Source organism: Peromyscus californicus, unplaced genomic scaffold (genome assembly GCF_007827085.1).
Source record: "Peromyscus californicus insignis strain IS unplaced genomic scaffold, ASM782708v3 Scaffold_6__1_contigs__length_162567912, whole genome shotgun sequence".
Lineage (NCBI taxonomy): Eukaryota > Metazoa > Chordata > Mammalia > Rodentia > Cricetidae > Peromyscus > Peromyscus californicus.
The window spans coordinates 154467649-154495309 of NW_026294584.1; the positions used below are offsets into that span (position 1 = coordinate 154467649).

Genomic DNA, 27661 nt, shown 5'->3' on the forward strand with positions numbered 1-27661 from the left:
ACACACCTACAAGTCTGAGGAAGGGTCTGATTCAGTTGCATATTAAATCTTTAAGCCATGACTCCAGGAAAATGTGATTCACTTTGTGTGTGTGTGTGTGTTTGTGTGTGCTTTTTAGACACCTCTAACATTTTTTTTTAAGATTTATTTATTTATTATGTATACAGTGTTCCATCTGCACATATCTCTGCAGGCCAGAAGAGGGTACCAGATCTCATTACAGATGGTTGTGAGCCACCATGTGGTTGCTGGGAATTGAACTCAGGACCTCTGGAAGAGCAACCAGTGCTCTTAACCTCTGAGCCATCTCTCCAGCCCCCTGAACAGTGTCTTCTTTTTTTGTTTGATTTTTTGTTTTTTTTCAAGACAGGGTTTCTCCTTGTAGTTTTGGTACCTGTCCTGGATTTCACTCTGTAGACCAGGCTGGCCTCAAACTCAGAGATTCACCTGGCTCTGCCTCCCGAGTGCTGGGATTAAAGGCATGCACCACCGCCACCCAGTGTTCTACTTTTAATGTTAAAATATTAATGATATTTTTAATGTGACCCTAGGCTGTGTGGCAGTATTATGTACAGAGCATGTTCATGCCATTCAAATGCTTTCTTTGGGCCCCTCCCACTGTGAAACTGTACGGAATAGTTTTATTTTGTTTTGTTTTTCTGTCTAAGCTAACATGAACCAGATAACTGGACAGTACGTTATTTGTGGGGAGTTGGAGGGAGCTACCCCCAAAAATGACCTTTTCATCTTCATGCAGGTTGTGTTGCTGGGAAAATACAATGCACAAGGCCTAGGCTCAGATCACGAATTAATGCTGAGGTGCACCAGAGGACAAGAGTATGTCAAAGTCGTCATGCAGAATGGACGCATGATGGGAGCTGTCTTAATTGGTGAAACTGACTTAGAGGAAACATTTGAAAATTTAATTTTAAACCAGATGGACCTTTCATCATACGGAGAAGATCTCCTAGATCCCAATATTGATATAGAGGATTATTTTGATTGACATTAGAATTTCTTCAGAAATACTAAGTTCAAAATAAGGAGAAAAGAAAGAATTGGGGAAACTAACAACTACACCAGGTGAAATGACCACACAAGTTGAGAATGCATGGTTGGGAAGGATTCAAGAAAACTCTTAAGATGAACTCAGTTTAATGACTAATTAGCAAATGAACATTCCTAATACAGAGTTGAAATAAACCTTGACTCACACAGATACACTTGAGTACCAGATCCTTTCTTTGCCTGAACATCAAAATAAGGCCAGGGTTTCAGGAGGCTTGCTGTCTTGATATACTCAGAATGTGCAGAATCTTCTTGCTGATACACTTGGTACTGATGACTTAACTGTTTTTATCTGAATTATAACAGCAGCTTTTCTAATCAGAAATCAACTACATTACTCAGCTTAAATTGGCACCAACGTGGAAGGGTGCGCCCGTGTCAGCATAGTATTGCTGAAAGGAGAGTCACATCAGAAAACAACAGCAGTCATAGCAAGGCAAATGAGTTTATGACAGTTGCGTGGACTTAATCTCAGATATATTACACTTAGACAACTTTGCATAAAAGATGTATTTTTCATTATTGTACACTGTAAAATATAATTCCTGATCTCAAATTTTCAAATGGTCCTGAATTCTCACATCTTCAGATAAGCTCTGAAAATATAGCTTTATATGTATAAAATACAAAATTGTTTCAAAAATTAAACAGTTGATTGTAAAAATGATAAACACGTAAGCAGTTATTTTGTGCAAGATTAAGTAACACTCAGGCATCATCAAGTTTTCTTTTCTTAGCTCCTGTGTTCTTAGAACCAGATGGCTGAAGCCTGTTGGTAGACTTCTGGAAGTTACCTGAACTTTTTTCTTCCCCTTTCGCATCTGCATGTTCCAACTGACAAGCTTCAGATGACGCAGCCTGCGACAGAATAACAGAGCAGCACCTTGTTAACGAACGCTCAGCTTTCTCGTGAGCTCACCAGTCTCACAATACCCCTGTGTATCAGTCAGCTCTTTGTAGGGTCTGGTTCCTATCAACAAATTCCTATTCAAATATGGGCTACTGTCTTAAATAAAGCAGGGATGCTGTAAGAAATACCCACAAGAGAACACGGACTTAATAGTGGCTTGCAACCTCTGGACAACACAGACTTTATTTTTTTTAACCTTTATTACTTACTTATTGTGTACATATATGCACACCATGAAAGTCAGAGGACAGCTCACAGGAGTAGAGCAGCTCCTCCATTAGCTTACAGGAATCCGTTCCAGGGATGTAGCTCGGGCTCTCAGGGACAGCAGAATAGACTTTTACCACTGAGCCATCTTGCTGACCCCAGCAGAAACTTCTTTACCAGAAGATCCCACCCAATGTTATGAGGGAAGTAGACTTTAAACGGGAGCCCTCACATTACAAATGGTTGCAGCCCCCCTACGCACACACACTGGGCTAGTCTAAAGCCCTCCACTACTTACCTGTCCAAAATCAAAACCCAGGAAGAAAACTGACATCATTTGTGTCCAACCAAACCTAGTAAAGAACTTCAGAAAAGCACCCCAGAGGCTTTAGGCACATATTGAAAATAAACAGCCAGTTACCCTGAGGCTGCTCTGTGTGGACCTCTTCATTTGCATAGTGACAGCATGGGCTTCGCTGCTGAGAAGACTAGCTCTGGGTCCAACTTTCAGATATGAGATGGTAGCATAAGCTGTGAAACTGTAGTCTTCTCTGTAAAAGAAAAGAGCCAAGCAGAAAGCTTGAAGGAGTCACAGAAAACACTTAAAAGAATATAATTTTTAAAAAACACACTTGTTGTGGGATGGTCTGTATGTCAAATGTGTGCTCTGATTGGTCAATAAATAAAACACTGATTGGCCAGTGGCCAGGCAGGAAGTGTAGGCGGGACTAACAGAGAGGAGAATTAAGGGAACAGGAAGGCGGAGAGACACACTGCCAGCCGCTGCCATGACAAACAGCATGTGAAGATGCCGGTAAGCCAGGAGCCATGTGGCAAGGTATAGATTTATAGAAATGGATTATTTTAAGATATAAGAACAGTTAGCAAGAAGCCTGCCACGGCCATACAGTTTGTAAGCAATATAAGTCTCTGTGTTTACTTGGTTGGGTCTGAGCGGCTGTGGGACTGGCGGGTGACAAAGATTTGTCCTGACTGTGGGCAAGGCAAGAAAACTCTAAGCTACACACACTAGAACAACACAAATATAATCCTTAAGGGAAATAGGTTGATTTTGTTGTTGTTGTTGTTTTTAAAGTTTCTGACTTAGTGATCAAGGTCTAAGACTATTAGGTAACCTGTTTTCTATAATGCTTAATAGTTCACATCAAATAATGGCAAAGCTGTTGACTCTGCTCCAGTTACAAAGGAAGAAACATGAAGACACAGAAGATAAATGGCTGTGTACTTGAGATACTGCTGCAGGAGAGCATGTGCGATGATTTTCTCCAGGTCTTCTCGGGGAAGGGCCGGGGCGACAATGCCAGCCACTCTCAACTTGGCTGCTCCCTTTCCCATCCAAGAATCAATGAGCTTCAGTGGAGTGAGTTTTTCATTCAGTGCCTCTGCCTGCTTCAGAATCTTGATCAGGTCTCTGCAGTGCTCTGTTATATTCTTTTTCTCAAACACTGCAAAGATAGAGACATCATGGGCAACTGGGATCTAGAGGTGAGGGCGAGAAGCCACCTCTGGTTAAAATGGCTTCATTAGTACTGTGAGCCTTTTACACACACTCTTTTAATGTGCTCAGAATGAAGACCAGGGTGTTCCTTAGGCTTTATCACCAGACTAAATTCTACTCCTAAAACACATGTAGGATTATGGTGATGTAAAGAAAATGGCCTGGTTATCAAAGGCTGCAGTGTACTCCAGTAACAAGTGTCTGCCAGACGTCACTGGGAGGTGTGCACTGCAGAAAAAAGCCTGCTCTTTACACTTTCTCATCTGATGCTACTCATTACACCACACTCTGAAAGCCAGTCTGGCCTCCGAGGGAACATTCTGGATAGAAGTCCCCAAATACAAGACTGGCATACTGACTTATGGATTCACATGAGTTTGGTCTCTATAAGATAGCCTTGTGAACTAGCAAATTAGTGTCTGTACCTGTCAGGTTAAAATTGCAGAGAACTCCACCCACTGAAGCATCAGAACCCAGGGCCCTCCCATGAGAACTGCTCAGTCCAGCTTTTCAAGAACACAGCACAGACCAGAAGTTAAGACACAGCACTGGATACAAGTTCCTGGATTGTATCAAGACTGTCATGCTTTTTCTTATGTTACAGTATTTCTATTCAGAGGAACTTTTCCTTATTTCTTAAGAACTTTGATGTCCTCAGTATAGCACTATAAAATGTGTGCATACACATTTGACTTACCTTTGTTTCAAAAATTTGTGTCACTTTTGAATCTGGAAAATTCTAATCAGTCTTATAATTCTATTTGGAGGGTCTAACATTTCCCACATGCAGCCCTCACTGCATTCAGCCTCTAAGAATCTAAAACAAGCTTACAAATGTCTTTACAGCAGTTGTCACACATTTTGTTACAGGCATCTGCATTCCACACTTCATCAAAATGCTGTGCTATCAACACACGACGGCACCTGCAGACACATGAGAGAGAAGTTACTCATCTAATCAAGCCTTCAGGATCTGCTTAGGAGTAACACATCTCCTGCTGGCTCTCCACTGCTGTCACAACAGCCCCACAGATGTGGTGACTAGGATAACACAAGTATGTTATCTCACCTCTGTGTAAAAAATCTCACAGGGTCAAAGTCAAGGTGGTGGCAGGCTGGATGTTTCTGGAAGCCTTTAACACTGTCTAGAGCTTGCCTATACTCCTTGGTTCCTGGCCCCCTCTTCCTTCAGAGCCATCAACTATGTATGGGCTGAGGCTTCTCTCATCATAGCAAATGGACCTCTTTACTCCCTCTGCCAGTTAAGGACCCTTCGACTACAACTGGACCCACCCAGGGCGTCTCAGTTGACTCCTATTTTACCAGCAGCGTGTTAACAACCATCACTTCAGAAGTTATCTGTCTCACTTTGGGGAAATTGTTCTTGATGATGAAATAGTTTCCTATATTTTAGGATAAATCTGAAAATAGTCTTCATAGGAGTCCAGGAGTCTCCTGGACTCCTGTGAAAAAGAAAATTTCACTTTCTCCTTTCTTTTGACTACTGTAGCATTAGTTGGAAAGCAAATACAGTTTTTATCACTGGCAGGTCACTGTCTACTTGGACACTTTTGAGCTCTTTTGTGACAAGTATTAAGACACAGGATGGTCAAGGCCCTGGGGCCCCAAGGGAGTTTAGCGCTGTAAGCAGAGAGTGCCGTATTTCCTAATGAGAAACTTGACCCCACCCTGGATTATTCAGTGACTCATCACCAGGGTGAATGGACATGCCTGAACTTCCCTCCCCAATACCTGTTCCTGCACACCTTTCCATAATCACTATAGGCAGCTACACACCAGAGTCAAAGGAAAAAGGCTTCATTCATAACCTTCAACAGACTGGCCTTAAGAAGTACCTCAAAGACAGGCAGAGCCTCTTGTCTTAGATGGAGGCAGTCGGGTCCAGGTCTCTCCCACCGTAGGCACCTGCCTTTACAGTGCTGTTCTGTGCTAACTCAGTATATTCAGTAGGTGCTCAACTGCCACGCAACACATGACACGTTATAGAAAGGCAGGTGGCTCACTTGCTTATATTCTGGCAGTATGACACCATCTCGTACAGCTTCTGCTGTCCTACATTCTCCATGACCACCATCGAGCTGATCCTGAATATGTCTCCAAAGCCGTAATACAGAATACAGTCTGCTCTTGAGTCATCGCGACCTGTGCTTTGAGGAATCTTGAGTTTGCATCATGCTTTCAAAAATCCGTACCATGCAAAAGTACATGTCAATTGGCTGACAGCTTCACAATATAGCTAGAAGTTTTTAGATATGCAGATAATCTATAAGAGCTACCCTGAGGGTTTTAAATGACTACAAAGAGGCTCATCAAAAATCAGCTTATTAATATAGAAAAAAGAATGTCCATGAATATTTCAGTTATTTAGGCTGTACTTGTGAACCTACTTATTAAAATTCCAATTGGGCCGGGCGGTGGTGGCGCACGCCTTTAATCCCAGCACTCGGGAGGCAGAGCCAGGCGGATCTCTGTGAGTTCGAGGCCAGCCTGGGCTACCAAGTGAGTTCCAGGACAGGCGCAAAGCTACACAGAGAAACCCTGTCTCGAAAAACCAAAAAAAAAAAAAAAAAAAAAAAAAAATTCCAATTGGTAGACATAAACATCATAATAGCTTACAACACATAAGAAACAATTTTTAACATCCTAACAGAATTTGTGTAAATAAGTATAAATCTGGTCTTTAAAAAGACTTGTTCTAAAAATTACTACCTAAAACCACCACTGGAAAGTTGGAATTCTTAAGTATGTCCTCTGCAAAGCCTCCCGAGATTACTTGCGGATTGGAACACCACGTACCGGCACGCCCACTCTCTTGGTAGTAATTCTCCATGGATTTGCTCATTGAATGATGAATGACAAATCTCACATCTGGTTTGTCAATTCCCATGCCAAATGCGACTGTAGCCACTACCACCTAAAACGTGTTAATATTTGGTTAGCTAATTAAGTCATTTAAATAATTTAAAGGTAAGTTAGGCTTTCATAAAAAATACATATACTTAACCTGAAGCTCATTGGCTGACCATTGTGTATGAACCTTGGTCTTATCTTCTGGTTCCATATTGGCATGGTAACTGCCTGCATGAATTCCCAGTTTTTGTAAACTAATGGTAACTTGTTCAGAGTCTTTCTGAGAAAAACAGTATATGATTCCTGCAGTAAAATATGGCCAAGTTTAGGTATACATGCACAGCACATTCCTGAGGGTTAATTTACACCATGCTCAAGACACTGATCTGGTTACAAGGCACAGGGGAAATGAGTTATGAAAGCCCCAAGCCCTTGTGCACATATTGATTGTTGGGTATAATCCAGGGTTTAATGTCCAGCTTGCCCTAAGCAGAAATGAGCCCTGGGCCACCAGCTGGGGTTCCCATGACCAAAAGAGGGTCTCCCTGCAACTGTATCCCCATTACACAGCATTTCTTAAACTGATGTAAGCTCTGTGAGATGCTGTGAGAGTGGGGGATGGTGACAGGCCCCAGGGTGTAGGCACGACCTCCAGGAGGGATGAACAGCTGCAGCATCTCTCCGACTTGACCAGGAACTCCTTTTCCCAGATGCCGTTACTCCCTCCTAACCACCTAGAGGGCAGTGTTGAAGGCCACGAGGCTTCAGTGCCACTGCTATAGTCCTCAGCTCAGGAACACAGAAACAGATGTCCCCAACTTCACCTTGCTTCACCTGTAAGTATGTACAGGACCCTTCCTGAAAGGTACTGTGTCTTGTGTCTCTTCAGAACATCGCTACTCACTCAGGAAGGTATATGACAGATACTAATGTGTCAACAATACCGTCACCCGACCTACTCACAGCAGGCAAAGCAGGCAACTTTGACTCCAACTGGGACAGGGATGCCACACACAGCCTGAGACCAAATGAATGGATCTGATCTCATTTTCAGCTATTAATCATGTATCATTGGAGGGATTTATGCCATTTCATAAATGGACTCTCAGCCCCCAAACTGACTTGTTTTTAACATTACCTGATTGCCCTTTATACCGTCCATTAATGAGCTTTACAATGTCCTCAATAAAGTCTTCAGCGTTCGAGGGCTTTTGCCGAACCTACAAAAAGCAGTCTCATTAAAAAGTAGATTCACTAATGCCACCCAAGTTGTGCCTGCTTATAACCTCTGAGGTGTGAGTCCCTCATGGGAAGTATTCCTTTCTGTCAGTCTTCCTGGCCTCACAGGACTCACCCGTCTGACTTATTCCTGCCTCTGCCCAGCTTCTCTCCTTGATTTTCAGTCCCTACTCTGCTAGAGATGAGGAGGCATAGAAACAGCAGGTAATTTGTGAAGATGGAAGTTTTTCTATTGTCTGATGCTTTAATAAAAACATGAAGCATAGTATGAAAGCAATGAAAAAGGAAAGATTAAATCCATCCTTAACACAGCTTGAAAGAAACCAGAAAGCCACTAGAATATTTTACCTTCAAGCACATGTATCAGATAAAACACACAGGGAATGCTGGAGAACTTATCGTGTGCATTTATGTTTCTATCACTCAGTTTTACAGACATCAGCAGGGCTCTTGGTTTCACCCTTCCTTGCTCTCAATCCTTGTGACTTGCTCAAATTGTATATAAAGGACAGTATCACTTAGTGCAGTATTGTTTTCTATTGGGCCTAATGCAGATTATGCTGCACAAGATACGGATAAACTAAAGCACGAATGAATGTCCTAATAATTACTTCATGACATTAAAAACGATTCTGCTGTCATTATGTAAATAGTCACAATGAAGAAATGTAACCTCTGTATACCTCATAATAAAGATTTGGTCGGTTGAAAGATGCTGTAAAAGTCAAACACTTTTCCACACACAGGATTTTCTGCGCATCCTTCAAAACATGATTAGTTGCTGTTGCAGTCAGCCCAATCAGCGAGGTGTTGGGAAACTGGCGCTTCAAGATGCCGAGTGCCTTATAATCTGAAAAAGATGACATGGTCTGTCTCTCTGTGAACCCTCAGAGAATGAGAGCAAATCAGACCTTTAACACCACAGATGAGCAATGGCTCCCACAGTGTTTCTTGCAGAGTTAGCTGTAACTAAGTTGGAAGGGCCTGCCACTCTTCTTGAATTCAGAGGCTTTAGTGCACTTTTCTTCAAACATAATGTTCTTGTCAGAGGTTGAAATAATGCCCTGTTAAAAGCAGGTGCTGTGCAGATAATTCCACTTGACTGAAACATTTCTGGGAGGCCATTCAGGCTCACGAAACTCACATGACTGAAAAGGTCTCTCTACATGGTTATGTAAGTAAGCAATTCCTGGGGGAAGGCAGTCTCTCCAGTAGTGTAACTGCTAGTAAATCCTACCCAGGACTCCAGTGATGCATCACTCATGAGTCATCACCCAAGCTGGGGTGAGCTTTTCAGTGACACAGCTGACCAAATCAAACTCCATCGCTCACCAAGCTGGACTTATGTGGAACTGTTTCTTTGATGTGTTACGACCTTCTCCTTCTGGGGTGAACAGCAGTGACAGCCCCAGAAAAGGTCACGCACTAAGGGATAGTCGGCATGCTGTCAAGTGATGCACTGTGGTATACTTGTTAAACAATAGGCTCAAGGGACAGTGGGATCATCAGAGCACTTGATCTACTGCAACCAACAAGCTAGATGAAGTCATCAGTCATCTGCGTGATCATCATCAATCTACCTGGTACCACCCAAGAGTAGCAGTTCAGAGCAGAAGACAAGGTAAGAACCTGTGGCAGAGACACCATTCAGGCTGATACCTGTCACACACATCCAGTCAGGACAAGAGTGGTCCTTTATTCCCCTTCAGTACTTACAATGTTTGAAAGAAATTGGAAAAGAAATGTGGTAGGAAGTGAGCACTGGAGAAGAAGACTGCCTGGGAAGTCGTAGACTTCAGAGATAGCATTTGTGTCAGGTCTGGAAGAATACACGGGGTCAAGCAGGAGGACCGCACATAGCACCAATCACTGTGGAAACTGCACAGCAAGCAATTCAAGAAGCCAGATCACAGGGTATGATCTAGATGGACCTACTGTCTAATCCATTCAGGGAATTCTATTTCCCAGAATTCCTTTCATCTACAGTATCAAGAGCTACTTGTCTTTGAACATCTTCCTGGCAAGTTCTAGTCAACTTAGCTCTCTTTCACTCTTCCTTAGACTCTTCTTTCAACTGCAAGCTTTGACAGCTAACACTGGTAGAACCCTACAGCAGGCTCCACAGATGCTCCTCAGAGGACAAGGCCTCACAGAGGACTGGCTCTCCATGAACTTCCCCGATGAGGCCCCTTTGACCCTATGTGTGGCCCTCCCAGCTCTGGATTGTCCTCCTTCACAGTGCTCAGGAAAGTGCTCTGGGTTACGTGCTGGTCCTCCAGCTTCCCCTTCAGACCTCCCTGTGCTCAGTTCCTCCTGCAGCTATACAAGATCCATGTCCTGTCTACAGACATCCTGTAACATTCACACTGCCTCGGATTTCTGCCTGCACCCTCACTGGAATGTTCATGTAGAAACCAGGTTTACGTGAAGCTATAAACAGCACAGCCAGCTGGTTCTATGAAGCCAGGATTCCATCTGATAGGACATGTCTCAAGTCACACAAAGAACACACAGGCTCATGCTTCAGAAATCAGTCTTGCATAGCACTGCCAAGGTCATGCTAGAGCAGGAAAACACCAGACAGAGGGAAAACCCTGTTTCATGGCCCACATCGGATGCCTTCAGTGGTGAACTGTGGCAACAACATGGTTAAGAAAATGGAGTTTGGGGCTGAAGAGATACTTTAGCAGTTGCAATCACTGGCTGCTCAACTGGGTTTGATTCCTGGGACTCACATGGGTAGCTCAGTCCAGTCCAGGGGATCCAACACTCTCTTCTGGCCTCCTAGGCATCAGGCACACACAAGGTGAACATACATACATAAGGGTAAAACACTTACGCATGTACGATAAATAAATCTAAAAAAAAAATGTTTAAAGATAATGGAGTTCTTGGGCTGAAATTTAATAAAAGAAATTACAACCTAAAAAAATCATTCTTCAGGCCTTAAGATCATTGTCTCTGAAAAAATATAAAGAAAGGTAAGAGCAGACTAGAATTCTAGAAAACACTGATATCTAAGGAAAAAATTAAAGACAAAAAAAAATTGCAAAGTAAGAAATTCAATAGTGTTTGTTACATGATGTAAACAAGGGAGAAGAAGGTGGTGAGGTGAGAGGTGACCAGTTTGAACCACTCGGAGGGACTAAAAATCCAGTACTGAGAGGTGGAACCTGCGGAAATTTCGGACTGTGGACAGCTGAAGGGGTGACTGACTGACTGATGGAAAGCTGAGCTGTGGTGGAAAGCAGTGCAGTCACGCAGACACGGGCTGGTGGAATGGCCGTGGTCCAGGGCAAATGCAGCAGAGGCCAGTGGCTACAGCAGAGACCGCACGGGGAAAACAGGGGACCCATGACAGAGAAGCAGGCTGACTCAGGATGTCCTTGAGAGTTAAAAATCCCAAAAGGAAAAGTGGCCAAGACCAGGGAATAAGAATACTTAATTTAAAATTGTGGCCAAGTATGGTTGTACATGCCTTTAATTATAGCACATGGGAGGCAGAGGCAGGCAGATCTCTGTGAGCTCAAGGCCAGCCTGATCTACATAGTGAGTTCCAGGACTATACAGAGAGACCCTGTCTCAAAAAAACAAAACAAAACAAAAATAATAATAATAAAATTATGTGTGTGCATGCATGTATGTATGATGAATGTGTGAACACATCCACACAGAGGTCAGTGATTGCCTTTGGTGTTGATTCCTCACCTTCTACCATTTGAGGCAAGGTCTTTTTTGTTGTTGCTGCTGTGCTGTGTACACCTAGCAAGCTGGCCGGCAAGCTCCCAGGGAAAGGAGTGCTGAGCTGCTGGACTCAGCATTACATGGGGCCTGGGGATTCAAACTCAGGTCCACACATGGCAATGTGGGCACTTTACCACTGAACTATCTCTTTAGCTAAGAATTTTTAAAATAAAATAATGAGTAACTTTCTCTAGGACAACTATAGGATCAGTTTGGTAGCTGAAGTAGTACTAAAATGTCTCATCAAACTTCAACTAGTTGAGTAGGATACTCAAAAAAACCCAGAAAGCTGAGAATCCCTTCAAAGTCCTGCAAAGTCCTCAATAAACAGGAAACAGTCAAGAAGGGGTCTGGAATGCTAGAGCTGTAACATGGGTTAGAGGCAGGCATCTGACAGGTTCACAGCAGGTAGATGAGATGCTGCAAGGATGAAGCCAGAGGAAATGAGCAAACAATTTCAACAGAGGCAGGCACTTTGACCATGGCGAGCTGAGCAAGAACCCAGACCCCAACGTAAACATGCATACCAGGCCTGAAATCATGTCCCCACTGACTGCAACAATGCACTTCATCCACTGCAATTCGAGTCAGTCTCCCAGCTTCATAGGCTTTCTCTAGCCTTGACATGAACATCTTGCTTTTTGCAATTTTCTCTGGAGTCACATAAATCAGCTTTAACTGGGAGTTTTTATTCACCATTTCAGCATGAACCCATTTCACATGCTCCTATTAAAGACAAAACAAACACAATCACTGTAAAGTCAAGCTGGTGGACCATGACACTAAGTGAAAAATGGATGCTCATTACTGAAAAGCAACAGCCTGGGACTCTTCCTGAAGCAGATGCTGGCTCATTAAAACTGAAGCCACGTCCCTCTGTAAGCTTCATGGCAGCTGTGCAAACAGTAACCTAGTGACTCACTTACTCCAGATGGACAAAGATAAAATCACAGTCATTTGGCAAAAAAATGAGGAGGAAACATGAATGTGACAAGATTCTCCAATAAAGGATGTGTATAATTATAAATTGTTAATAGAACCCAAAATGTGAACCAAATACAGTAGCTGTGGCCATAATTGTAGGTTTTACAAGTTCACTCATTACATTTATAACTATATACCCATGAACAAAAATATTTCTTTTAATTATAGCCATTTTAACAAGGTTATCAAATACCTGTTTAAATACACAGACCCTTAGGGACACTCACCATGACACATTCTATAGCATACACACTTCAGACAGAATGCTGAACTGAGTGCTGCACTGAGCTTTCTTTTGTCTCCTCATTAGAGGTATGTACCGGGGCCAGCAAGATGGCTCAGCAGGCACAGGAGTCTGCTGCCAAACCTGAGAACCTGAGTTTGATCCTCAGGAAACACACGGTAGAAGGAGAGAGTGACTCCTGCAAGCTGTCTTCTGACCTCCACATACGCATGCAGAGTGGTGGCATGCTCATGCCCTACTCCACTGACACACAAATAAGTGAAACAAGACAAGAGTTACACACTGAAAATTTCCCATTAAAACATGAGGCCTTGGATTTGTTCATATGAATAAATCAAGGGGTAAGGGTACAGATGAAGAATGGCAACTATATAGCAACTTTTTTTTCTTTTTTTACTATTGACACTAATTTGTGTATTTTTAAAGAGTTTGAGAATAGAATTTACAAAAAACAGCTTGGAAAGGTCTGTCCTTGCAGATAAGGGCAAGATGGTCCATCCCCACACATATACATACAGGTTCTTAGTAACTCATTTTCTGTATTAAACTAAAAGTTCTTTTCTATTTGTGTGTGTGTGTGTGTGTGTGTGTGTGTGTGTGTGTGTGTGTGTGTGTGTGTGCTGTATGCATGTGGAGATGTTTACATGTAGACAACATCAGAAGTCATACTCTCCACTTTATATTTTGAGACAGTCTCTCGCTGAACCTTGAGCTCCTCAATTAGGCTAGGCTAGCTGGCCAGCAAGCTCCAGGGATCCTCCTGTCTCCACCTTGCCAGCTCCAGGACTACACATGAGAGCCACTATGTCTAGTTTTATACGGTCCTGGAATTAAACCTAGGCTGCCCTCATACTGCAAGCGCCGTCCCCAATGAACCATCTCCCCAGTCCCTCCTTGCTCTTTTATAGTACATAACACAAAACATGTTAGCAAGTGCTTCCTATGAAGTGCTAGACAGGAGGAAGGCTGTCGTGTGGGATGCATATTCTCCATCACCACTCAACTCTGAGTTGCTGTAGGAGCAAACCAGTGCTTAAGGGAATAAGCTTGCTGGTTCCAACACAAGTTTACTGATGGACAATGAACACAAAATCTCTGTGACTTCACATGTCATAAAACACTGCTGCTTTTCATGGTTGTTTGGGTTTTTTTCCCTATCTTTATAAGTATAAAGGGCATTTTTAATGAATGGGTTATACAAAAATAGACAGTGTCCAGAACTAGCCTCTGAGCAGAAGATTGCGACTCCTGATGCAGGGTTTGTAACTTAGAGACAAAGCTGAGACTCCCCAATCAATTAAGAGTTTATATCTGAAAACCCAAACCATACTCACATACCTTAGAGCTAGAAGCATTCAACATAGTAGCTGAAATTCCCAACTGTTTTAAAACCATCAGTTGATCTTCCATAAGAGAGATGAGTGGGCAAATCACAAGTGTAAAACCTAAAAGAGAAAAAAAACAAAAAAACAAAAAAACCTACTTTACACTTTACACTCCCACCACAATGGGCTGCACTACTTACTTTCCCTACCTTGTGGGCCCCACCTACTATTCAGGCAGATAATGATGCAGGTTTATCAGCGTAACTATTTCTTAGCTTCATAAATAAGGAGACGGGAAAAATAAATGACCAAACAAGATGAATGTAAGCCAAATAAAATATAAGATAAGACATTGGGCTGGAGTGATAGCTCAGCAGTTAAGAGCAGAGTTTCACACAGCACCTGGATTCAATTCCCAGCACACGGTAGTTCACAACCATCTGTAACTCCAGTTCTAGGAGATCCAATGCCTCTTTTGAGCTCAGAAGACTCTCACATGCACATGGACACCGACACACACTCACACACATACACATACATACACAGAAAAACTAAAATAAGTATTTTTTTTAAGATAACAGAAATCTCTATCTTTCTTCAATGCCATAGAAACACAGATTTTACTATTTTGAATTTGTTACCCTCTTTAACAACCAATATAGAAAATCTCAATGAAGTAACACTCACCAGGCCTAATACTAAACTGCTCTATCAGAGAAAAACTACCCCAAAACTGTCCCAAGGCACAGTCTGTGCTGCGCCAAATGGCAGGCACATGTGGGCTTCACTCATCACATCAGATAACGTCAGCCTGGGTGCAAACCAGTGAGCAGCGAAGCGACAGAACCAAGTCCACCTGTGCGCTGCTCTGCGCGGCTCTGCGCTGCTCTGCGCTGTTCTGCGCTGTTCTGCGCTGCTCTGCGCACAACTTCACGGTTCTACTCTTTGTTCCTCACAGTCATCTGGCAGTGCAGAGACAGAGGAGATATAGTCACTCACATCAGGGCCTCTGCCCTGTCACTCTCTCTCTCTCTCTCTCCCCACAGCAGAGACAGAGGAGATATAGTCACTCACATCAGGGCCTCTGCCCTGTCACTCTCTCTCTCTCTCTCTCCCCACAGCAGAGACAGAGGAGATATAGTCACTCACATCAGGGCCTCTGCCCTGTCACTCTCTCTCTCTCTCTCCCCACAGCAGAGACAGAGGAGATATAGTCACTCACATCAGGGCCTCTGCCCTGTCACTCTCTCTCTCTCTCTCTCCCCACAGCAGAGACAGAGGAGATATAGTCACTCACATCAGGGCCTCTGCCCTGTCACTCTCTCTCTCTCTCTCTCCCCACAGCAGAGACAGAGGAGATATAGTCACTCACATCAGGGCCTCTGCCCTGTCACTCTCTCTCTCTCTCTCCCCACAGCAGAGACAGAGGAGATACAGTCACTCACATCAGGGCCTCTGCCCTGTCAGTCTCTCTCTCTCCCCCCCCACACACACACTGCCACCTTCTTCCTCATTAGGCACATGCACTCATTATACTTAAACAGTCATGTCTCCTTTCATCTTTCAGAAATCCTCGACACCTGCAGTGGTCTGAACACTGATGTCCCCAGAAAGCCTTGTTGGAACCTAATACACATAGCCTTGGGGAAGAGAGTAAGTCAGGAAGGCTGAGGCCTATGATCAGTGTCCTGATAAACAAGGATGAAGGACCGGCCCTATCATGTGAGGATGCAGCAAGAAAGGACCACATCTGAGAGACAGGTTCACTCTAGAAATCAAATGTGCTGCCACCTTGATCTTGGCCTCCATAACTGTGAGCAATAAACTTCAATTATTTATAAATTATCCAGTCTAAGATAGTTTGCTATAGCACATCAGACTAATATCTCTGAGCAGTAGCCATTCTTTTCCAGAGTACCCCACCGTCAGAAGCTTGGCTTCCCAGTCACTCAGCCTTACTCACACTTGCTGTCTAGGCCCCTGCCTGATTTCCTAGCCAAGGTCAAAGGCTAGTCCTGGCCTTTAATCTTTAATTTTTAGGTACTGCTTTTACGTGACCTTCTGCAGCAGACATCACCAGACATTACCACAACTCACTCCTCCAACCTGTCCTATCCCTAGGCTAATCACAGCACATTCTCTCTCCTGATCATCCTCCAGTACCTGGCTTCTCCTCAGCTTCCTGCAGGTTCCTCTTTCTCTCGGGTTCGGGGTGTTACTTGGAGCCCTCCTCTCTCCTCATGCCACTTGAAAGGACCCAGTTCACTTCAGTGGCTCCAGAGACATCTGCATATGGCAGCCTAGCTCATCTGGCCCGGAGCTATCTCACACCACACTTCCTCCCACTCCAGCCCACCTGCATGCCTGTAAGCACCGTCAAGTCCATGTGCCCAACAACGACTTCACCATTTCTCTCGACCCTCAAATAAGTTTTCTCCAGTGTGACCCATTTTACTAGATAATTGCTGAGTAGACAAATGAAACAAAAATGTACTGATGAGACATTATTTCTAGTCACTTCAACTTCAGCCACTCGGTTGTACACACCATCTGAGCACAGTGCTGGCAGCTGGTAGCACAAGCTCTTCCCACCTCCTGTGGGCATGACGAGAAAGATGTCCTTTCTAGCCATGGTGACATTGACGGTTTCCAGCTGCAGGGGTCTGAACTTCTGCAGTTTAAAAACATTTTGCAGCACATCTTTAACCTTTCCAGACCACAGGAAATCTAGAAAGAGAAAAATAGGCTGAACAGAATAGAATGATCACAACTATAAATGAGATATGAATGTAAATGGCCACTTTTTCCATAAAGCTACCAGAATATACACAAATCACACAAATATACATAAAATGTTTAACATTTATGAACTATCAAATGTTTATAATAATTTTGTGATTAATATAACTAAATAGTCAAAACAAAAGCATACTGACTATTATATGGTTATTACATCAAAAATGAATTAAACACTTGCCAGTAACTGAAATTAGGCCACATGAAAGAGAGTAGTACTCAGTAAGGCATGTGAAAGGCCATCTGAATGGTGATTAGGGAGTCCACTGTACCCTGAAACCTCAAGCATGAATGAACTTAACAAAACTCTGGAATTTGTGGGTAAATGTTTTACATTTAGAGACCAGTACCAGAAAATAATGTACACACACACACACAAAAAAAAAAAAAAAATTGTAATTCCTAAAAATATCTCATTAAAATTAGTAATAAATGTTTTGTGCAACATTTTTTTTAAGTTTTATTTATTTATTATGTATAGTGTTCTGCCTGCATGTATGCTTGCAGGCCAGAAGAGGGCACCAGATGTCATTACAGATGGTTGTGAGCCACCATGTGGTTGCTGGGAATTGAACTCAGGACCTTTGGAAGAACAAGCAGTGCTCTTAACCTCTGAGCCATCTCTCCAGCCCTTGTACAACATTTTTAATTGTTTACATTATATATATATACATATATATATGTGTGTATGTATGTATGTATGTATGTGTGTGTGTATATATATATTATATATATATATATATTATATATATATGCTTGCCTGCATATATCTGTGTACCATGTGAGTGTTTGATGCCTTCAGAGACCAGAAGGTGTTAGATACCCTGGGACTGGAGTTACAGATGGTTATGAGCCACCATGTAGGCACTGGGAATCAAATCCAGCAATCAGTGCTCTTAACCACTGAGACATCTCCCTAGCCCTTCATTTAACCATTTTAAATTAATAATGTTTGTTCTGGGCTGGGTGTGGTGGCACATGCATTTAATCCCAGCATTCAGGAGGCAGAAGCAGGCAGATCTCTGTGAGTTCAAGGCCAGTTTTGTCTACATATTGAGTTCCAGGACAGCTATAGCTATGTAGACTCTGTCTCAAAAAGGGGAAGGGGGGGCAGGTTTCACTATGGCAAGGGTTTGGCTAACTTTTTCTCTTTGTATTGGTTAATGCTTAAAAATTGAGCTGATACCCTCTTCACTTTTTACACACTGACAATTGCTACTAAAACGATATGCAGAGAAAACCCCAATTTATATCCCAGGATCTGGATAAAGAATGGTCTGCCTGAACGCTCCCCATGCCCCACAAGAGCCAGCTTTATCTCCTGGTACAGACTGATCCACAGGGAGTGATCTGATTCTAGATTAAAGCAATCGGAAAGCACAGTAGTAGCAGACCTTCTTTATTCCACGCAGCTGGTGAGGAGTCCCAGTCACTACTCGCCCCGGCGTCAGAGCCCTCTAAGCACTGCTTGATCTTCTTCGTCAGGACTGACTTTTTCTGAAGGAGCTCTTGCTGCCTCTCTGTAAGTTCTTGAATCTGGATGTCAATTGCATGGAGCTCATTGGTTACGGATTCCAGTTCCTCTGTTAGAGCTGGGGGTGGGGGGGAAGCAACAGACAAGGCAGAATGAACAGTGTGAGCTTCCCTACTGGTTTCTGGAAATTCCTGTATAAATTCCAAGCCTAAAAGTAGAAGGGCAGAGGGCTAAGAACACGTTCTAAAGTCACAGAGACCTGGGTTAGTCTCTTTCCCTGCTAAGTGATCCCAGCAAAACCCTAGCCAACACCTCACTCTCCCCTTCCACTGAATGTTCGTAATGTCCAATTATTAAGACCACAGTACTGCTAGGAAGAGTTAAGAGGGTCAACATGCAAAAAGTTCTTAACAGGGACCTGGTCAGAAGCTAAACATGTACAAAGTGACAGCTGCCACTCTTATTACATGACACAGAACTGGTTTAGCAGTCTCCTAAATCTCTCCAAGCAAGCCACCTGGTAACTGAGCCATTACTTCACGAAAGTCTTCATGTTTCAGTTGATGCAGTGGCGTGATATGGTGGTATTTTATTTGTACTGAAATGTGACTTGTATGTTAATAATAAAGTTGCCCGGGGGTCACAGATATTAGCAAGCCATAGCGAAAGCTGGGCGGTGGTGGTGCACACCTTTAATCCCAGCACTTGGTAGGCAGAGCTAGGTAGATCTCCATGTGTTCAAGGATACAGCCAGCATTGGAAACACACGCCTTTAATCTCACTACCAACCATAGAAGACATGGAGGTCTGTACAGACAGGCAGTGACTAGGAGGTCATGTGGTTGGGTTTATAACCAATGAGAAGGCAGAAGAGAAACTTTATAAAAAAAAAAAAAAAAGACAGACACAGGAAGTAGCTCTCTTTTGGAGAGGTACAGCGACAGTGAAGGGTAAGGAGGTTTTTAGCTCTTAGCTATTGCTCTGACCTCTTGGCTTTCATCTCTGTATTGGCTCTGTGTTTCTTATTTAATAAGACGGTTGGTTACATCTACAGTGTGATAACAATCTGCCAATCACAAACAAGCAAGGAATATGTGAAATGAAAACCAGTGCTGTGGTCACCTGCTCTACAATACCATGGCGACAAACTCACTAAGTCTCTGTGTGAAGTTCCACTATCAAAGGCAAGTATTGACCCAAGGATCAAAGTCATGGTGAAACTCTTGTTGATCCCACATCAATGGAAACAAGGGAAATTTTAAAGCTAATGGTATCATATCACATCTGCCCAAACAATCAGTATAGTTTAATGCCTCTTCCTGGGATGAAATCTTGTGATCCTGATCTGAAAGGAAGAAATGAAGCAGCCATCAGGCCCACACCTGGATGGCAGGCATAGGTCAGGTGCTCCTGCATCTCATTCATGTCAGGGATCTGCTGGTGACCCTTGTTGCCATGGGTCAGAAGTCAGTTCCTGTGGTACCTGCTGAACCTTCGTGGAACAGCAAGTGGCCTGCAACTTCTCTGTGTTCCTGGAAATTTGGGGTAGGTTTGTTTGCAATTTTGTGTGGATGAGGTTTCAGCTCTTTGGCAGGACACAGCATCCTGGACATGATGGCACACTGATGCAAGTCCCAATGAGCACCAGATGAGTCCCGCACTGTCCTAAGATCCAGCTTATCCTACAAGATGCAGCCAACCATGCAGGTTTGAATGGCCCTTACCTTCCCATACTTCATACCCATCTCCCTCCTCACTGCGGGCACAGCTAACCAGGACCCGCTGCCCACCGAATTACAGCTAACCAGGACCCGCTACCCACCGAACTACAGCTAACCAGGACCCGCTACCCACCAAACTACAGCTAACCAGGACCCGCTGCCCACCCAACTCCAGCTAACCAGGACCCGCTCCCCACCCAACTACAGCTAACCAGGACCCGCTGCCCACCCAACTCCAGCTAACCAGGACCCGCTGCCCACCCAACTCCAGCTAACCAGGACCTGCTGCCCACCCAACTCCAGCTAACCAGGACCCGCTGCCCACCCAACTCCAGCTAACCAGGACCTGCTGCACACCCAACTCCTACAGTCACACATGGTATCTTTCTGTTTATTGTTGGTGTCGCTGTATCACCCCAATGCTGCACCTAGGACCTCAGGTGTGCCACACAAGCCATCTACCCTGACCTACAGCCCAAATCCTCTTTGTATTCTGTGACAGGGTCTCACTGACTTACCCAGGCTGGCCTTCAACTTAAAATCCAACCCCCTCAGCCTCCTGAGTACATTTTATACAGGTGTTTATTACCTCCCCTCAGAAATCAATGTGGCCTGCACCAAGAAACCAAGTTACCATGTGACCTGTGCTCCCTACCATTAGCACACTGATTCATAAGGCAGACCACCAGCACAACAGACGTGGTACATGAAAAAGTGAGCTCAAACAGGTGTTAAGTGAAGGCAAGAACAAGGGGTCCAAGTCTATCTTGCCCCCTCATCAACCTCGTGAACCTGACCTCTCAGGGAGTTCCTGACACCTAGATTCCTTACGTCTACTATTAGACTGAGGAAGAAAACCAACACAGCTGAAGTTAGAGGATTCTGTGTGATGAACTGGTGAGATGCTTAGGGCAGGGCAAGAAGAGTCCTAGAAACGTGGCACAGGGTCTGGGGAGGACTGTATAGGAACTCCACACGGGCATAACTGTGAAGACACTTATGTCCTGTGGGAATGCCCATTAACAGTAACGAAGAAGACGCTAATTCATCACATGGACAAAACCACCTGGACACCAGCCAAGGCCATTCTTGTACAAGAGCAAGAACACACTGTCTGTGTTACAGCACCAACATCCACTCACTGAGACTTATCTGGTTACATACAGGTCAGTGTCCAGCCTGCAGACAGCACACACTCACTGAGTCTCCTCTGTGGCACCATTCTTAAAAGGAAGACCAGATGCCTGGCAGCAGACTGACAAGACACTGGAACCTTCTATGATGGAAGTGTCTCACTCATGTACACTTGCTCTGCACATGAGCTTGCCTTCCCTGAGATGCTTCTGTGAAATCCACCATACTTCAATTTAGAAAATGCCTTATGGACAATATTCATATTTTGCACAGACTGCTTCTAACCACAGCTCACAAAGTTCTTGGGAAAGTACTGGTTAATTCACATCCCTCAGTGTTTAGAATAACAAGGTTGAGAGAATAACAAAAAGACATTTTTAGAAAACCAATTGTAGTGCTAGCTGGGTAACAATACTTTAAAAGGCTAGAGTAACTTCTCTCTGTCTCTCTGTCTGTCTGTCTGTCTGTCTCTCTCTCTCTCTCTCTCTCACACACACACACACACACACACACACACACACACACACACACAGACATGCTCTCATGGTCTGCTCCACATCAGTGAATACTGATGCCTCTGCTGTAGCCTCAATTCACAGCCTTAGGAGGCAGTGGCCCCTCCTACTGTGACCTCGAATGAGACACTAGTTAAACTGCCACTCCTTCCTCAGGCTTTGCTCTTGGTCTTGAGGTCTTGAGGCTCTAGGTACCAAGGAAAAGAGCAGTGCTCCAAAAACCAGACGCCAAAGGCCTGCACTTGCACACTAGAAAATCAACAGACTAGGGTGGCTGAGCTGGCTGGGAAAGTGGTGCTGAGTACTAAGGGGAAGGTGAGTCACTATTACACCACAGAAATAAGGAGTGTGTCGAACAGGGGTCCATTGGGCACCTCCACCATTCCCATATATTCCTGTGATAAAGCTATTACAAAGTGACAATATTTAATAATTTTTGTAATTAGCACACCAATAAGAGACATCTTTGCCTAGAAACGAACCTTAAACAGCTCAAGTAGGAAGCTGGAGAAGGCAATACTAAAACACCAACTCTGACCACTGAACACCACACACCAAGAACAAGACATGCATACCACATCTTTCTCCTTCATCTTGTGACCTGCCTATTGGCCGCACTTGTGGCTTTCTGTTTTTGATTTCCTGGTCCCTCTCCTATTTCTCAAACACATAACATAAAACGGTTAATAGTAGTTAACTCCTACGTTAGGCTGAGAGTCTCAAGTCAACCAAGAGGGTGGGACTGAGGTGAATAAAGACAAATCAGTGCTCTGGGAGGCTGTACAGGGGAGAGTTTCGCCATGGCAGAAGCACAATTGCATCACTGCCTGCATTTGTCAGTTGGGTAAGACAGAGGCCAAGTGGGGGAATCTGTGCTGTGCTGCCTCAGCCAGGGTTGAACTACACTGCCCAGCATCCCCTTCCCTGCGCAGTTCTAGAGAACCCTCCTTTCCACATCTCCATATCTAGATGAGCGTCAGATCAGGGCTGGTCACCTTCCTGACATGGAACTGCTGCAAGATGACCTCAGGAAAGCAGTGGGGCCTGCAGGGCCTCCAGAACCCATCCTCCTTCAGTTCTCCAAACCTTCAGCCAGGCTGTGCGCAAAAGTACAGCAGCTCTGTGACAGTGCCCTCCCCCGACACCTTCCAAACTGCGGGAGAGCCATTGATCGAGTCATGTGGTAAGAACTAGCAGTCCATCTTCACAGACAGTAGTTTGCCTTTGCTTTCCCCACGTTCTAGGCCTATTCTTCTGCCTGCCATTCAGGCATCTCAGGCCTAGTGTCAGACACACAGATAACACACAGAGGGTTTAACTACTTCCCACAGTCACACAAGAGTTAATCATTAATCACTGCAGTGAATCTCTTTCCACAGACATGGCACTTCTGCTTCTCGAACCAAATACTGCCTCATCCAGTATCAACCCTGAAACAAAGTCAGCACTGGTGACCCTCACACAAAGTCCTGATGGACTAAGAGTGTAAGACAATCTGGGTGTTGAGACCTACTCAAAATGATACTGTTTCTAAAGCTAGCCTACACAATACAGGTTACAGGAGGTGAGAGTAAATACTCAGTGAACGACTTCAGCAAGCCACAAAGGAGAACAAGGCAAGAGCATGGTACACTGCTGCTACCTTATCTCAAGAGCACGTTGACGTGAGTCGGTCACATGCCAGTCTTCCTAAGCTTGTGGTTTGTGTGTGGATGTTCTAGCAATGTCCCAAGCTGAAACTAACCAAGTGCTTCCCTCCCATCAAATACAAAACAACAAACCAAAGGCAATTTCAAAGGGGGTCTCAAATAAAGATCAACAGATGGGTAGAACAGCAGAGGAAGTAGACTAACTTCTGAAAATAGATCTGCTCCATTATTTGGTTAGTTTTAAATCACACTGGAAGAGTTGAAGTCTGGGAAAGTAAAGTAAGACGAGGAATCCAACCATGACCACACTAAACTTACTCTGTTCAACAGCACCTGTTAGTCTCATCTTTACTATGAAGTAAAGCCTATTTGGGTAAGGACCTAAACAAATTATTACCACTGATCATTAACTTGCAGGCTGTGAGAACGAGTCCTGTGACAAAGCCAAAAACTTGGGTGGTTATATATCCACACTTACACTTAGGCAAACTGTAATGTTGTATGCCAGTTTGTGTGGTGGGTGTGTTCTATACAGAAGAAAAACCCTTCCAAGTATTTTTCTAAAGAGAACTCAGTCTTGTTTCCCAGCTGGTAAGGTAGCATGCAGCAAAGGCCATAACCATTACACCACAGAACTGGAAAACCATCCTAGTTAACGTTCCCTGCCCCTGCCAGTGGGTCACCCATCAATCAAACCAAGAGCAAGATCGTACTATCACAGCACAGTCTGATCACGTGAAACCTGCAATAAAGGGAAACAGCTGATCTGAGGAAGGTCAACAATGGAGAAACTGCTTCTGGGAACTTAAGGAACTACCCAGAGAGCCACACAAAGCTTTAGATTCCAGTATGTTCAATGTTGTACAGTTCATATTGTCAAAATGGATAGAGCAAAAGTTCAAGTAAGTATGGTCAGTTTTTAAAAAGTCACACATTTCAGGCATTAAAAATAGAATAATTAAACTACAGAATTTATTTAGTACCACATATATATTCTATATTTTTTTCAAAACACATTCCAAAACCATACAAATCATTAAAAACTTGGTTGAAAACTAATAAAACTGACGTCAATTAGCATTCATATTAACTGGGACATTGGGGTTATGAGTGATTTATATTTTCTTCTTTATCTGTTCTCAGTTTCCTAACTTCAGTCAAAAACATTGTCAGAGCACTTAGGCACTGCTGATGGGAACATAAATGATGCAGCCACTGTGCAAAACAGCACCAGCTCCTCAAAACACTAAACATGAAATTAACATTTCATCCAGCTGGTCCAATGAACAACTGGAGAGATGGCCGGTGAGACGGCTCAATGGTGAGACGGCTCAATGGTGAGACGGCTCAATGGGTAACGCTTGCTGTGCTTGACTGACGGCCTGAGTTCTATCCCTTGAATCCACAGTGGAAAGAGAACTGATTCCAGAATATTGCCCTCTGACCTCTCCAACAATGCTGTGGCACACATACACCCATATTTATACCACAAACACACACACATATAATTAAAAAATCCATTGTAAGGAGAAACTTAAGACATTTCTATACTGAAGACTGTATTAGAATTATTCATAGTTGTCAAATTGAGCAAAAAAAGTTAACTATTCATCAACAGATGAACGAGCAAACAAAACACAGCATATACATACAATAGGGCATTATGGGCCTTAAAAAGGAAAAGTGTTTTGACACACATTCTCTTGAAGGCATAATGCCATATGAGGTTTGACAGACCCTAAAAGGTCAAGTTCAGAGAGAGAAAAGAGAACAGTAACTCTCCAGGGTTGGAGGAAAGGAAGTGTGAGGAGCTTTGTGGACCAGCAATCAGTCTGGGGTGGTCAGAAGGTTCTGGAGATAGACAGCAGTAGCAGTCACACAGTGTGAACGCTCTGACCATCAGTGACCCATTCGTTTACTAATACTGAAATGGTAAATTCTGTTGGGCACATAAATAAGACAGCTTTAAAAAATCATTTCTAGAATGAGAATTTTTCAAACTTTTTTTCAAAGAGTAAGTCAAAGAAGAACACAGTAACATATAGAGAATAACTGCAACCACTAACCTGAGACAGATGCCATTCTAAAGCTGAACTGAAGATCCAAGCGTCCTTCTAAAAGTGAAACAACAAATATGGCAACATTTTCTAACAGCAATACTGTTGGGGTTGGCACAAGTCCTGTTCAGCATGCACAGGTATTAGTGATTAGGCAAGGCAGGCATTTTCCAGGAGCAGATTCCTGTGTAACACACTTCCAAAATCTTCTTTACTATCAGCTAAAACTGTTATACTGCAAACTGGGTATGTGCAGAAATGTATCCTTCCCAATTCTCCTGCCCCCATATGAATAATGAACAGGCCTCCCTAACCAATTCCTAACCCTTCCTTTGTTCCTGAAGAGCAGCATTTTCAAAACAATTCCCCTGTTCTCCCCGCCTCCTGATGGCAAAAAATCTTTCTCCACTCTTTCAGGTCTTTCAGCAAGATGTACTTGCTCTGGCTTTGGGTTCACCAAGATGTGAACTCATGATTTTTAGCTACAGTTTAATCTCCAGCACCACAAAACAAAATGTAAACCAAACCAATACAATCAACGACGCTCAGTCGATGACAATCTGTCACTATTGTGTGCAAAAAGAACTAGAAAGCAAACCGTTTTTTAAAATCTTACAGATGCTGGTGCCGAACAGAATGTCAACAACACTCACCAAACGTACTACCATTGCAAAGTGATATAGCCAAAAAAGCCAAATATTAAATAAATCTGCCACCAGATCCATGTGGACCTTAGCAGCATGACACACTGCTCCTCTAAGCCTTAAAAACTGGGATGGCAGAACTCATGGCCTCAACTCACAGAGGCCATGAGTCCTGGGTTATCCTGCTTCCCAGGTTCTGGGACTAAAGGCGTGCACAGCCATATCTGGCAGGACTTATCTTACAAATAAGTCAAATACCGAAGGTTAGGTAAAAACATTAATATATGAACCACTTAGCGTTTTACTGAGCACTTGCCTTAGAGAGTTACTGTTAAACTCACCCTTAAGAGAAACTAGTATTCTAAGCAGGTCATTTTCAGGACCTCCTCTCTGCTACAGGGAGCTTACTCTAACTTCTCTAAATTTTGCTCATTTGCAGAGAGAGAGGGTGAGGGAGCAGCTAGTATTCTATTAGCTTACAAGAATCTGAAACGGTTAAAAATGGGAGAACACGTGATTTATATTAAATTTTAATGGCTAAAACTTAAACCTGAATGACTTCTCCGAACTGTTGTGAACTTTTTTGCACAGTCAATGACAATCTGTCACCATTACAAACAAACAAAAAAAAAAATAGAAAGCATGTTATATTATTTGCTTAATTTTGCTTAATTTTGGATTTTGCTAAAACCAAGAGTGCACACTAAAGACAGATTCTGAGCCCCTCTATTCTCACTTGGACTGTTTGCTTTATCAAACCACACCCTTCCTGTACAAGGCTGTTAAGTCAGGTTGAGCCTTGACTAAACGGTATGGAATGGCCACACATCACTAACGAGCATAAGGATGAGTATAAGTCAAGCCTCCTCCTTCCTCATGTATACCAGCATCTCCTCACCACTTCCTAGAGTGATAATACTCCGTCCATGGACCGGAACGTAAGATCAGAGCAGAGATTGACTCTATTCACTTTTGCAATCAAACAGCCTAGCAAAATGCCTTTTCCAGAACCCGAAAACAGGAGCTCTCTCTTCGCTTGGGAGAGATACGACATAAGTCCATTTCCTCCCACTCTTTCAAATAATCTTTTTTGGACTTTGCTGCCAAAAACCTGTCCCTTTTCTCCAAATTATGTAACTTCACAACAAAAGATATCTCCACACAAAATATATCCAGGAACTAATTAAGTTACGCAAAGGCCTGTCAGTCAAAAGCCTGAGCCAGGTCCGCAGTCATCAAAGCGGGAGGAAAACGCAAGCTAACCCAGAGCGCGCCCCTCCACCCCGCTGCCTCCACAGGAGGAGGTGGAAGCGCATGCTGCGGCGGCCAGGGCTCCTGCAAGCGACGGCAGAGACGAGGGCCAGCTCCCACCCGTGCCGCAGACGCCTGCGGGTCCACGCGCGGGGCTCGGCGCCTCCACGCACCTGTCAGCGGCTCCGAGGTGAAAGAAAACCCTTCCCGCCACCGGCCCGCAGCACCCACCCTTCCGGATCGGCCCCCTCCACCAATCACAAACCAGCTTCTCTCTGATTGGCGGCGTGACGCGGCGCCCAGACGCAC

At 43.7% G+C, this 27661-nt stretch overlaps 2 protein-coding genes across 5 annotated transcripts in view; one reads left to right on the plus strand and one right to left on the minus strand.

Annotated features, from left to right (window-relative positions):
• Window positions 1–1221, plus strand: part of Pyroxd1 (pyridine nucleotide-disulphide oxidoreductase domain 1) — a 21651-nt gene extending 20430 nt beyond the window's left edge. For all 3 annotated transcript variants that reach the window (XM_052721978.1, XM_052721979.1, XM_052721980.1), the window contains one exon: window positions 758–1221. In XM_052721978.1, the coding sequence (XP_052577938.1) occupies window positions 758–1006 (249 nt within the window). In that variant the 3' untranslated portion in view covers window positions 1007–1221. The remainder of the gene's footprint in view (window positions 1–757) is intronic.
• On the minus strand, window positions 1139–27609 carry Recql (RecQ like helicase). Of its 2 annotated transcripts, none has more exons than XM_052721977.1 (15): window positions 27526–27609; window positions 25467–25514; window positions 18302–18499; window positions 16659–16838; window positions 14125–14231; window positions 12086–12284; window positions 8498–8664; window positions 7714–7795; window positions 6730–6878; window positions 6522–6639; window positions 5729–5867; window positions 4537–4628; window positions 3432–3651; window positions 2607–2736; window positions 1139–1926 (listed from the first exon to the last, which is right to left on the minus strand). In XM_052721977.1, exons 2-15 carry the CDS (start codon window positions 25480–25482, stop codon window positions 1777–1779), a joined length of 1947 nt encoding a protein of 648 aa, XP_052577937.1. In that variant the 5' UTR covers window positions 25483–25514; window positions 27526–27609; the 3' UTR covers window positions 1139–1776. The 2 variants fall into 2 exon arrangements, with proteins under 2 accessions (XP_052577937.1, XP_052577936.1); XM_052721976.1 differs by lacking the exon at window positions 27526–27609 and adding an exon at window positions 27365–27507.
• Between the last annotated feature and the right edge of the window lie 52 nt (window positions 27610–27661).